The sequence below is a fragment of the Struthio camelus genome, chromosome 8 (assembly GCF_040807025.1).
Source record: "Struthio camelus isolate bStrCam1 chromosome 8, bStrCam1.hap1, whole genome shotgun sequence".
Lineage (NCBI taxonomy): Eukaryota > Metazoa > Chordata > Aves > Struthioniformes > Struthionidae > Struthio > Struthio camelus.
This window is the reverse complement of record NC_090949.1, coordinates 5,227,809-5,240,135: the sequence shown is the minus strand read 5'-3', so window position 1 is coordinate 5,240,135 and position 12,327 is coordinate 5,227,809. Positions and strand designations below refer to the sequence as shown.

Here is a 12,327-nt window from a genome sequence, read left to right as displayed (position 1 = left end):
TACTAAGGCACCTAAGTCACTCTGGTGAAAACGATATGCTGTAAAACTCTGCTTGATTGCCCGCAGTACTGGGAAGCACTGACCTCCAAATGATCGCCCATAATTCCACTGACTCTGGTTGCTCTTGCAGAAGACAGCGCTAAAAATACACGGGTGCTTTGCATGTCTGTTGTGTTGGCTAACAAAGAACCGCAAAGCACGCTCCAGCGTTCGTTAATCCGAGTCTTACAAATCTAGTGTAGGTAGAGAGCCACAAACACCATGATCTACGTCCCCTAATAAAATTCAGTGGGAAATCTAATCATAAATTTCCAGCTATTAGCTGGAATCATCTAATTAGCTGCCCCTATCCTGAAGTAGCGTTGGGGCTCAGCTAAAAGCAAGGGCAGCAGACCTGGCCCTCCAGCCCCCCGCACCTCCCGCCTAGCCTCCGAGCAGCTGTGCTTCAGCAAGCCCACTTCAACTACAACTTAACTCTCCAATGCAAAGCAAATACTAGGCAAACTGATTGGGTGCCAGTAAGCGGCAGGCGAGCCGTTCAATCTCTTTCTGTCTCTGCTGTGCTGGGAATAATGAAAGTCCTCTAGCTCGCAGACACAGCCTCGCCTGTCTATTAGCTTTATCCTCTCTGATAGATAAGGCGGCAATTCTTCATAGCGAGCAGGTTGGCGTTAACTATTGGTCAGCACACAATAGTCCCAACAAGAGTAATGGGGCCAAATCCATCCCTAGTGGAACTGTACTGACACTAGTGATTTTAGGCTGGAGATAAATGTGGCCCTCGGAGCCTGGATTACCACCTGGAGGCTCCAAATCGATAACGAAATGAAAAGTTGTTTTGTTCCAAATCAAGACAACTTTAACCCATAATCCAGAGTGCAGGTAGGGGGTGAAACCATTTTAGCAAGAGAGATTTGTCTGCTCGGAGCGTAAACCTAAACAAGCTTAAGACTGCATGGTATAATTTAATGGTGTTTAACATTGAAGCTGCCGTTCCTATAGCTACTGAAGGAAGCTTAGCAACCCAGCGCTCCGTTTCTGGGGCACAGAAATGCTGTCGGAGATAACCTAAGGAGAGCGTGAGGATGTGTCATCATCACCCGTGCATTAACCCGTCTTACCCTCACGCACTGTACTGCCATTGCGCTGAAAGCAGATCTCACAAGGGGTGTTTCTGCTCACAATACAAGTATTTGATGCTGTCTTATTACCAAATGACCTATTTTCCTTTTAAAAAGTAATACGGGTAAGAACTCACCTGTTCCACTTTTTGAGAGCTGAATCCTGGCAAGATGCAGGCTAAGACCAAGGGCCCGTGCGAGCACGCGACCTCCATTTGCAGCTACCTCTCGCGGGTGCTGGACCCCACACCAGTGGGGTCTAAAGCCCAACGGCAAACGAAAAGCACCCTGTGCCCACAGGGATGACGAATGTAGTTGCTGGGGAGGCCAGACAGTTATTCCAACAGCCAGGACTGGGGGAGCTGAGCTGGCCTGATGCACTGCAAGATGTTTTCTGATTTACCTCCCGTGCAGCTAGTCCGCACAGTTAAGATCCAAAGGGCCAGGATGTCAGTGCCCAGAAAGGCACGGCTGTTCCGTGTTCACCCTTCACTGTGAGGGTGACTGAGCACTGGAACAGGTTGCCCAGAGAGGTAGTGGAGTCTCCTTCGCTGGAGATATTCAAAACCCATCTGGATGTGATCCTGGGCAATATGCCCTAGGTGACCCTGCTTGAGCAGGGAGGTTGGACTAGATCCCTTCCAACCTAAACGATTCTGTGATTCTGTGATTCCCTGGGCAGCTGTAGGCTCTGCTCAGGGCTGATTTAGCCTCCTCCCTTACACCAAAGGCAGCTGGACCACGCTTGGGTCAAGTTTGCCCTGAACGTCTCTCTGGACACCTTGCCCAGAAGGGCTGCCCTCTCTAACGCAACTGCAGCCGCCCTCTTTCAAGGCTAACACCACGCATGTTCTTTCTCTTCTGTGTCCCCAGGTTCTCCCAGAGCTTGGCTGACCAAGGCTGGCTTAGAAGGCTCTTTCCTTACCCAGAAAAATGGGGACTGACAGTGAAAGCCCAGTCCTGAGGAACATGCTTATCAGCTTCAACTTGCTACTGCTAGGCACCATCCTCAAGCCTTTTGAGTGCCGGCTAGAAGTGACAACAGAGGCAGCCAAGAGGCCAGTGGTGGATGAGGAGGGCAGCGTTGCCAACTGCAGCCCACCCATCAAAGAGCAGCCCATGGTCTTCCACCACATCTACAACATTAACATCCCCCTGGACAGCTGCTGCTCGTCAATGCTCAAGTCTTCAGCCGAGGAGGTGAGTTCGGAAGACGACAGGATGGCGGAGTATGCAGAGCAGACCTCAGACAGCGAGAGCCAGGTCACCTTCACCCACAGGATAAACTTCCCCAAGCAGGCCTGCAAGTGCTCCACCTCCTTCCCGTCCATGCAGGATCTGCTGAGCAGGATTGAGATGCTGGAGAGGGAGGTCTCCATGCTCCGGGACCAATGCAACTCCAATTGCTGCCAAGAAAATGCAGCCACAGGTAGTAATGTGATCCTGTTAGATCTTGCTGGGGACTAAGGGCTCGAGCAAAAGAAAGGAGGAATGAACGCAAGCTGGTGATGCCACTCGGCAGCCATGGAGGGAAAACCTCCGTTCACCCATGCTGCTGTGGCCACACCTTTGCTCAGGCCACTCTACTTCTTGGCCTAAATTCATTAGGAAAAAGCCTAGCTTAGGTCCTCGGAGGCAGGAAAGCCTCCAGGGGAGGGATCTGGTAACTCAAGCACCCACACTGGCTGGGAGCAGTGGGCGACCTCCCCAGCCCTCCATTCCTTAGCAATCCTGATTAGAGGTCCGTAACTTCTCACAGGACAGGGAGGAGAGAGACATCTCCTGATTTCCTAAGGCGTCCCTGAGCTGAAGGCAGCACCGCGGGAGGCAGCAATAAACAACTTCTTCATCTTCTCCATAGGAAGAGTGAATAGATATGAAAATGAGAGTCAAAAAAAAAAATACAGGGAATAACTTCTGTTACTGTGAAAGACATAAACAAAACCTATAATGCAGACACAAAACTATCAACAGGATACTTCAACTGAATAATAATATGTAAGCTTTATGAAGCTTTCTGTGAGTCTTCCATTAGGGTTACTCTTTCAAAAGACACAGTTCAGTTCCTCTTTTCTACAAGGCAGTTCTTCAGAGCCAGGGAAATAGCGTGTTGTTATAATGAGATGGGTTATGAAAGGTTTGGTTTACAGACTGAATTTCAATAGCGTGGGAGCTAGCACACAGATGATTTGCCGTACCTCTCAGAGAGCTCCCTAAGAGCGATGCTCCGCGCAGAGTATCTGCTTGCCCCCTCGGTCAACTCAGCCCCTGCCGGCTCTCGGCAGGAGCGGATGCTCTAACGAAACGGCTGCGGGCTCCTCGCAGGAAGGAGCAGCCGAGCAAAGCCAGGCGTGCAAGGCCCATTGCCCAGCAGGGAAACTGCTCTTCAGGCGCAAAACGACAACAGGGTGAAGGAAAAACCAAAAACAAGCCTTTCCTCCCCAGGGCCCGCTGCCTTTCTTTAAGTTTTGCAGGTACGAGCGTGATTTTCCAGCGGCACGCAGACCGACTCCTCTGTTAAGGACACGTTAAAATAAAAGCAGAGTGACTCAGCAGCGCGAGGGGGTGGGAGAGCGAGAGCAAGGGTCGGGGAGGGAGAAAACGGGAACCCCCGCGCACGCGCCCGGGCGGTTCGGAGTGACCCCTCGTACGCAGCCGGCGGAGGTCAGCCCAGGCCCGGCAACGAACTCGGCCCTTGTCTCTCCGCCTGACGTAGCCACCAGCTGCGCTAAGTAGAAGGAAAAACGGAAAACCCCCGAGCGTGCCGCTGGTGCACTGTAAAGCAGGGGTTAAAATCACGTAGGAAACGCAGTGGGGAAAAGGTGTTTTAAAGGAGTTCGTCTGAAACTCTGATAGGCCTATCCGGGTTACTTGCAACGCGTGTAGACGGGCCCATTAACCATTTCTCCCTCCGCGGAGCCTCCACGCCAAGCGCAGATGCACGCTGGAGCAAACCTGGAGTAACTCCCTCCGTTTTCCTGAAGGCGCTGGCAAATCGGCCGCACCGCAAACAAGACCAGGATCCCTTCCCCGCCGCCCCAAGCGTTTCCCCAGGGAAGCCCACGAGCATCCGTTAAGCTTTCGATAGCTCAACTAGAGGCTGCGACCTGAAGAAAACCTCGTCCCCCTTCGCGCTATTCGCAGCCGGTGGGGGAAGCATCCCGCCACGTAGGCCAAGCGGGCCGGCGGCGGCCCGGCGCGGCCCGTTTCCAGGCCGGGCGCCCTCGGGGAGCCTGGAGGGCACCCCAAGCTCCAGCAGAGCGTGCCAAGCCGGAGCCACGGCTTTGGCGCTTGAAGCGTAAGGCGAGGAAAGGCAGTGAAAAATTAGCGGGAGGATTAGTGCGGGTGGCGTACGCCTTTGAGCTGCAACGGCGGCGGCGGCGGCCGTCTGAGGGGGCGAAGCAGGGAGGCGCCGGGCCGCCCTCCGCTCACCCGGCTATGCCGCGGCGGGTTTTTTGGGTTTTTTTTTTTTTGGGGGGGGGGAGCGGTTCTTGCACCTCGCCGGGGTGGGGGCGGCGGGCTCTGACGCGCGGCTCTGCCTTGTCCCAGGGCAGCTGGATTTCCTGCCGCCCTGCAGCGGGCACGGCAACTTCAGCCTGGCGGCCTGCGGCTGCGTCTGCGACGAGGGCTGGGCGGGCAGCAACTGCTCGGAGCCGCGCTGCCCGCTGGGCTGCTCGCGGCGGGGCGCCTGCGTCGAGGGCCAGTGCGTCTGCGACGGCGACTACGGCGGCGCCGACTGCTCCGAGCGCCGCTGCCCCGCCGACTGCAGCGCCCGGGGCCTCTGCGTGGACGGCGCCTGCCTGTGCGAGGACGGCTACGCCGGCGAGGACTGCGGCCAGCGGCGCTGCCCCAACGCCTGCAGCGGCCGCGGCGCCTGCCGCGAGGGCCGGTGCGCCTGCGAGGACGGCTACGCGGGGCCGGACTGCTCGGCAGGTAGGGGCGGCGGCGCGCGGCGGCCCGGGCGGCAGCGGTGGTGGTCCTCCAGGACCTTGCCCGCCGCCGGCGGGCGTCGCTTTGGCCTCACCTCCGGCCTTCCCCGCCAGTGGCGCCTCCGGAAAACCTGCGGGTGGCCGGCGTGGGCGAGGACAGCGTGGAGCTGGCGTGGGACGGCCCGGCGGCGGCGGCCGAGTTCGTCGTCTCCTACCAGCCGGCGGGGCCGGGGGCCGGCCAGCTCCAGCAGCGGGTGCCCGGCGACCGGAGCGCCCTCACCGTCCGGGCGCTGGAGCCGGGCTCGACGTACAACCTCAGCCTCTACGCCGTCGTCGGCAACGTCTTCAGCGCCCCCGTCACCGCCAAGGTGACCACCCGTAAGTACGGCCGCGGGGCGGCCGGATAACCCCGGGGTGGGGGGCGCCCCGCTCCCCGCCGAGGCGTTGCCGCCCGTTGCCCCCTTCCCGGAGTAGGTAGGAAGAGGGGAAACGCGGCGCCCCGCTCTTCAGAGAGTCTCAGTTTTGGGGCGACAAGACGGCAAAGGCGAGAAACTCGCCGCGGCCCACTGGAGGCCCCGGCAGGTGGCCCAGAATAACGTGGCGCTCACGCGGTGGGGGCACGCCGCGGGTCGTCTGCCCCGTTGCTCGTGGGTTCCCCGGGGCGAGTGCCCGTGCCGCTGGGGAGCGCGCCGCGGGACGGGGTGTCGCCCCGCAGCAGGAGACGGGTAGTCCCCGCTGGGCCACGGTGCCTAGGGGAAGATGGCGACACCGAGCTGTAACGGTGACCTCCGGGAAGCCCCCTCCGAGACGTAGATAGAGAGGAAAGGGAGGGCAAGGAGGACATCCGGACACCCTGCTCGCAAACCCGTCCGTCCGCTCTGTTCGCGTGGGACGGTTGGGCGCTACGGCGCGCGTTGCTGCGGTGCTCTTCCCGGCGCGATAGGGTCCGGAAAAGCAAACCCAAAGATTCATCCCAGCGGGGAATCGCAGGGCCGCCGGGCCGGGAGCGGGGTGGGGGCCGGGGGGCCGCCCGCCACGGCCTCGCCGCTCACCCTGCCGGCGCTCCCTTCCAGACCTCGCCACGCCGCAAGGGCTGAAGTTCAAGACCATCACCGAGACGACTGCCGAGGTGCAGTGGGAGCCCTTCTCCTTCCCTTTCGACGGCTGGGAGATCAGCTTCATCCCCAAGGTAACGCCGGCATCGCTGGCCACCATCGCCGCCGGCAGCGCTGCTCCGCCGCTAGCTTTGACGCGGGCCACCCCAAAGGCATGTCCCTTCCTCCTCCTCCTCCTCCTCCTCCTCCTCCTCCCTCGCTCCCCCACCTCTTCTTTCTGCACAGCCAGCTACTGTAGGAAGCCTGGATTTCACTGAACAACCGTTAGCTCTCAGACAACAACCTTCAGCAACCTACAGTCACATGCACAGATAATTCCTGCCACAGAATTTTAATCGCAGTGATGAACAGGTAGAATTTGTGCCAGAAAAGATGAAAGGACGAAAACGTTGCCCTAAATATCGCGTATTTTCTATGCACGATAACAAAAATTGTACATCAAGTATTTCATCTATATTCATAATTTCTACACCATTTATCCATAAGTATAGCTCCAATTGTATATGGAGCCTCTTTACAAGCGCATTCAATCCCCAGCAGTAAAAGAAACGCTGATTAAGGGCTCAATTATGCCATTTGCACTTGTGCAATATTCTCACTGGAGTAAAAGGCAGCGCTGGGCAGCAGAGAACGGCAGAACTTGGCCCTAAAGTTTTAAAAGCTCTTAACTCTAAAAGTACAATTAGAAACCCTACAAAGCAAGGGCCCAATTGCTTTAAATAGCTCATTCCTCACTCTGCTTTCCAAAAAGGCTGGAAGGATCTCACTACAATTTTAGACCTACATAGAAAATTTTCTCCAGCGTCGAAGTTCACGCATTGCCGTTCGAAACCCAGAGGTAGTTTTCATCCGCCGTCAGGATGAAATACTAAACAATAAGCCCAGGTAACGGAAGGGTCACCAGCGCTTCCGGTCTAGTTGCAAAAACTAGCATATCGTTGAAACGTTTCACCGACACTCATGAATTAACCTTGGTAGGGTGCCCATGAAGCAGCCAAGCGGTTACATAGACATTTTAAGGTATCGCCGTGGTGGAAGTGAGCTTCTCTCCCAGGCTGTTTCTTTGTACAAGCCGATCTCCACCCTCAGGCGGCTGGACGGACCCGACCGTCAGGGCCCCAGGGACCAGGCCCCCGTGAGAAAAGCAAAATAAAAGCACAGGCGCTTTCTCCCCACCCGTTTGGCTTCCTAAAAGCTTTCCCGTCTGTGGTCTTCAATGTTTCAGCCTACCTGCACGGTCTCAAATCAATTTTTTCTGGACAAATTTGCCCGAACTTTAAATGACGGGCAAAGGTCCTCTCAAAACTCTCAAACCAACAGAAGCATTTCAGGATTTAAGTGGGGAAATAAAGTGCAGAAGGATAGCTGTCCCCGGGGCTGCAGGATTTCAGGAGGAGCGAAGGGACGGGGCTTTGAAGTCTGTGGGTAGCCATCGGTAAAGTGCACGTTCGTTCCTACGCTGCGAGGCCCACCCGCTGCTGAAAGCGCCCTGCAGCGCGCCGCCCTTCCTCCTAAAATAAGGCAGAGGGTGCTCTCTTCCTCCTTGGAAGCACCGCTCGCGCCAGCGGCCGCTAAGCCTGCCCTGCCTCTTTTCATCGCCGCACCCCAAAGAAAAGCAAACGCTGGTCCAGGAACGGGCAGCTGGAAAAAAAAAAGAAAACACAAGTGCATGCCGGTTTTTAACATTAACATCGCAACTGCCATCTAAGCCGCGGGCTTGCAAAAGCGAGAGCGCTGTACCTTTCCGAAAATTGGCCGAGAGGCTAGTTATCCCGCGGTCCCTGCCGGCTCCCGGAGGGCTCGCGCACCACCCGGCTGCAGGGAAACCCCGCTGCTGCGCTCCCACGCCGCTCACCCGCCCCGAGAGCCCCGTCCGGCAGGGATGGCTGTGTTTGCTTGTGGGCCAAGTAGGGAAAGGGAGACCGCCCCCCCCCCCCAAAAAAAAAAAACCAAAAAAACCAACGCAAAGAGCTTAGGGTAAAAAGATGAAGCAGTGAAAGATTTAGGAAAGAAAATGAGGGAAGGTAAAATGGCATTTTAGGGGCAAAATGGAAGATTCCCTGTTTAATGAGAACAGAGATGAATATGAATTGAAAGCTATGTGCAAAGATTTGTTGAGTATATTATTAGCAGAGACAGCAGAGAGAACAGATCCGTTGTCCAAACATTGGCAGGAAAGGTGACATTTGCAATTGCTTAAAGACTTTATGTTTTTTCACAGCAAAAACATGAAGTACAATGAATTTAATAAAGATACTTAAAAGCAGTGTATGCCAAAATAAAGACCTTACAGTTTCAGCCCGATGTACAAAGCGCAGAAGGCTCCTGGCACCAGAACAGCAGCTGCAGCGGCAAAGGGAGTCTAGCCCAGGCTCTGATTTTATTACCTTGTCTCTTCTGGTGGCAACCAGCTGCCTGCGTACACGTAGACGGCCAAACACCGGGCAGGGGGGAAAAACGGGGGGCAGGGGAGGATTCCTGGGTGCTCGGCACTTCGTGGGTGCCAGATTCCCGCAAGGCCGCGAGCCGAGGCAGGAGGTGCCGGGCGCCGGGGTCGGGACGGAGGAGCCCGTTCCTCCTTTGGTGGGGGCAGGTTCGGGGCGCAGAGCCGTGCCGGCGCCTGGGGAAGGGAGCCATGGGGCCGGCTCAAAAGCTTGCGCAGCAAACCAAGACGTGGCAGGAAGGGCGCTGGCGAGCCCCGCCGGGTCCCCGCACGTCCATGCCAGCGGTGCCCCAAGAACGTGTCCCGCTGTCGCGCCTCCATTAGGCGTTGCTAATTGCTGACGCTCGTTTCTCCCCCGCCCGTCTCCCGCCGGCAGAACAACGAAGGCGGCGTGATCGCGCAGCTCCCCAGCACCGTCACCACCTTCAACCAGACGGGCCTGAAGCCGGGCGAGGAGTACACGGTCACCGTGGTGGCCCTCAAGGAGCAAGCCAGGAGCCCTCCCGCGTCCGACAGCGTCTCCACCCGTGAGTGTCCCCGTCCCCCCGCGTATAAGAGCCTGGTTACGTCCCCCGGTTGCGAGAGCAACCCCTGCGTCCGGCCTGACTCCAGCACGGGTAAAACTAGTGAAGCTCGCCTCAAGCAGAGATATTTTTTAATCCCTGGAAAGACACCGGTTTGGGGTTCTGTGGAGGCTTGAAACGAGTCTTTCGATCACCTCCCCAGGTGCCCTCTCTACCAGCAGGAATTGCCAATACTACGTTTACTAGATGGACGCAAATAGTCCCTGCGGTGCGTCCTCTGCCCCCCGCCACGGCCAGGCGAGCCAGCACGCTCCCCCCAAGCACGTCATAATCCCAGCAGTCACAGCCCTCCTACATCGAACTCGCCTCCAAGCACAAAACCTGCTAGCGAGACGGGCTGGGGCCACTAGACCTGCCGGCGCCAGGCACTCCGAGCGCCAAATGCCGAAAGGTGGTTTCCTTCAGTCAAACAGCCCGAATTTGGGGGGCTTAGCCAAATGGCCCGAACGCCCAAGGCGCATCGCAGCAATGGCTTTTTCATGTAGTATTTGGTCACGCTCCCGCCCCAATCACCGCTGGCACAGAAGAAAGCGTGCCGAGGTGAATGGGGTTGTGAGTGAAGGTGCTGGTCACCTATTATTGTATCTCCAGAGAAATTCCTTTTCCACCTGTAATCTCAGCCGAGGCACATTTCAGAGGCTGGGCATCCGCAAGAAACATCTCTGTAAAGGTACTGCCTACTCAAATAACAGAGAGAATAAAATTCCCACCTGCTTTTGTGCTGCTAAATGCCCTCTACTCCCACCAATTCAGTCTAATTAGGCAGTGGGGCACAGAGCCAGAAACAGCATCACGTGCCCTCCTAACCCATTTATTTGGCCGGACACTTGTCCGCCCCATTGACTAGATGAAATTCAGCAAGTGCAAACGAATTGGGTCCTTTCCTTGCTGGAGGAAACCTGGTGATGGGCACAGCGCATAGCCACTACGCAGAAGAGGCTCTCCAAGCCAAATCTGCTGCAGTCTGACTTGGCAGCCGGGCAGACATCTACCTCCATCCAAGCTGCTGCAAACGGAAACGGCATTTAAATAGCTCCTGGAAGGTTATAACGAGGTGGTGTTCTCTTCGGGCTGCTAATTTGAGGCTTACTAGAGGCAGGGGCCGTCTCTGAGCCCGCGGAGAGCATGACAGAGCGAAGGGGAGGGTTTAGCCACCGGCAGCAGTTCTTGGCAGCTCGCTGCAGATTTTAGCTTCCTTGACACAGTCCTGTCCTAATGCTTTGCCTCTGTGCTTAGCTCCGCGTGGCTGAACAGAGACATCTCCTGGTCAAGCAAAATCTGCCTTTCCCTTTTCCTAAAAGAAGGAAAAATAATAATAATTTTTAAGAAACTAAAAAAAAAAAAGCTAGAACCTCAAGCTCACTGCTTTACCTTTGTAAAGGAGTGCAGCTAGCCGGGCAGGATCCTAGCTCTTCACTCCAGAAGGCAGCTGGCACTATCCTGTCTCCCATAGGATAGGCTGCCCCCAGCATAGTTGTTTTCTCTCAGCACCTTGTGCTGGGTGATGGGCTCGGGCAGGGATGGAACGGTTTCATGCCGCACAACTTGCCAACAACTTGTTAGTAGCCCTCGATGCTCTCCAGCACCATCTCAGTGACTGGAGAATTGGAGAGTCAAGTGGGATCTGGCCCTAGCTGTGTTGGACATCCGGCTCCTACTCCCCACTGCTTTGCCCCCCAGATACGCTGCTTTCCAGTAATCCTCACTTTTCCACTGCAGTTTCTTTCCCAGATCTCACATCTACTGCTCCCAATTTCCCCACGCTTACTTCCCAAACCTCCCTCTTACCTACCCAGGCATTGCCCCCCACCCCCCAGGATCTTCCCACCCTGGGATACAGCACATTTTTATTATGAAGAGACATTTTTAATATATATAATATATGAGCTGTATTTGCATTCAAAATAACCCAAATTACAAGACCAGTGTGCTTTTGCTTGCCTATCATATAAACTGTCACAAGTGCAAGAAACCACTGTACAATGAAAAATGTGGAAGATCATAGACCGCAAATGCTTGGTAAGTCATAGAACTGGCTGCCCAGCAGGCTGTGCATGTTAATTCATAGGGTACCTGAGCAATAGCCAGGCATTTGCCCCCTTTCTGTCGTTAAAACAGTTAAGAACTTGAGATGCTGTTGGACTCAGGGCATCACCTGCCAAGACTTTGAACCCACATTTTTCAGAGGCTTAGTTTTGGGGGATGCAAGGCAGAAAAGACGCCACTTCTCTGAAAAAGAAAGCTGAAACATTATAATAGTCTCACGGGAGTTTGAGGCCAAGGAGAAAGAAGAGAAGATAGCAAGAGAAAGAGCATCTCTCAGGAGATGTTCAGCATGAGCACTCTACCTAAAATCGATTTTTCTGAAGAGGCTTGGTTGACACCCAATGTATTGCCACTCCCAGCTCGTTCTAAAGAGCCACAAAAGCAGTTGCCATTTTCTCCTCTCTGCCCTAAGCTAACACTTCAAAAACTGTCATGTTATTAAGAGCTGGTTAGCTCACCGATCTCACAGCTCAACTACAAACCAAGAATTGGCACCAGAGCAGGAACATTTCTAGAGATGTTCCGCACTTCTGGATCATTGGCTCAGTTCTCGGCCCCACGGTATTTAACACATTGTCAGTGCCTTTTAAAAGACATAAAATGGTTGCTGATAACTTTTTCCAATGATAGAAAGGTGAGGGAAAGAGTAAGTCACGTGGAAAGGGATCATCAGTAAAGACCAGTTTGAATAGCTGGAAGAGCTGGGCACGGGAAAACTATGTGTATTTTAGCATACCCCAAACTGTGGGCATTCATCTAGGACCAAAGAACGTGGACCACAGTCAGATGCAGAGGTTTCATCCTGGAGATGCTGCCTGAAAAAGCCAGAGAGGACTTGCTGCCAATGAACAGCTCCAGACAAGGGCATAAGTTACACTAGAGCTGTAGCAGGCATTGGTGGGAGAGCTTCTGGGTCCTGGTCTGGTGTCCACAGCTCAAGAGAGATGTGGCTAAAGTGGAGAGGGCTCAGAGAAGAGCTGTGAGATTGGGTTAAAGGCCTGGGAAGGCCACCAGGAGCCAACCCCGTGGGCAGCTTGGCAAGGCCCGGCTGGCCAGCCGCTGCCCTCACTACGTCCCCCTTGCTGACCA

General features: G+C 55.2%; 1 protein-coding gene and 1 long non-coding RNA gene across 5 annotated transcripts in view; one reads left to right on the top strand and one right to left on the bottom strand.

The window, feature by feature from the left end:
* The window catches only part of LOC138067966 (uncharacterized), a 47,271-nt gene that overhangs the window by 6,727 nt on the left and 28,217 nt on the right, over positions 1-12,327 (bottom strand). The window lies entirely within an intron of this gene.
* TNR (tenascin R) overlaps positions 1-12,327 on the top strand; it is an 86,311-nt gene that overhangs the window by 48,419 nt on the left and 25,565 nt on the right. For all 4 annotated transcript variants that reach the window (XM_068951868.1, XM_068951871.1, XM_068951870.1 and 1 more), the window contains exons 2-6: positions 1,995-2,550; positions 4,671-5,054; positions 5,165-5,428; positions 6,124-6,239; positions 8,985-9,135. In XM_068951868.1, the coding sequence (XP_068807969.1) occupies positions 2,055-2,550; positions 4,671-5,054; positions 5,165-5,428; positions 6,124-6,239; positions 8,985-9,135 (1,411 nt within the window). In that variant the 5' untranslated portion in view covers positions 1,995-2,054. The remainder of the gene's footprint in view (positions 1-1,994; positions 2,551-4,670; positions 5,055-5,164; positions 5,429-6,123; positions 6,240-8,984; positions 9,136-12,327) is intronic.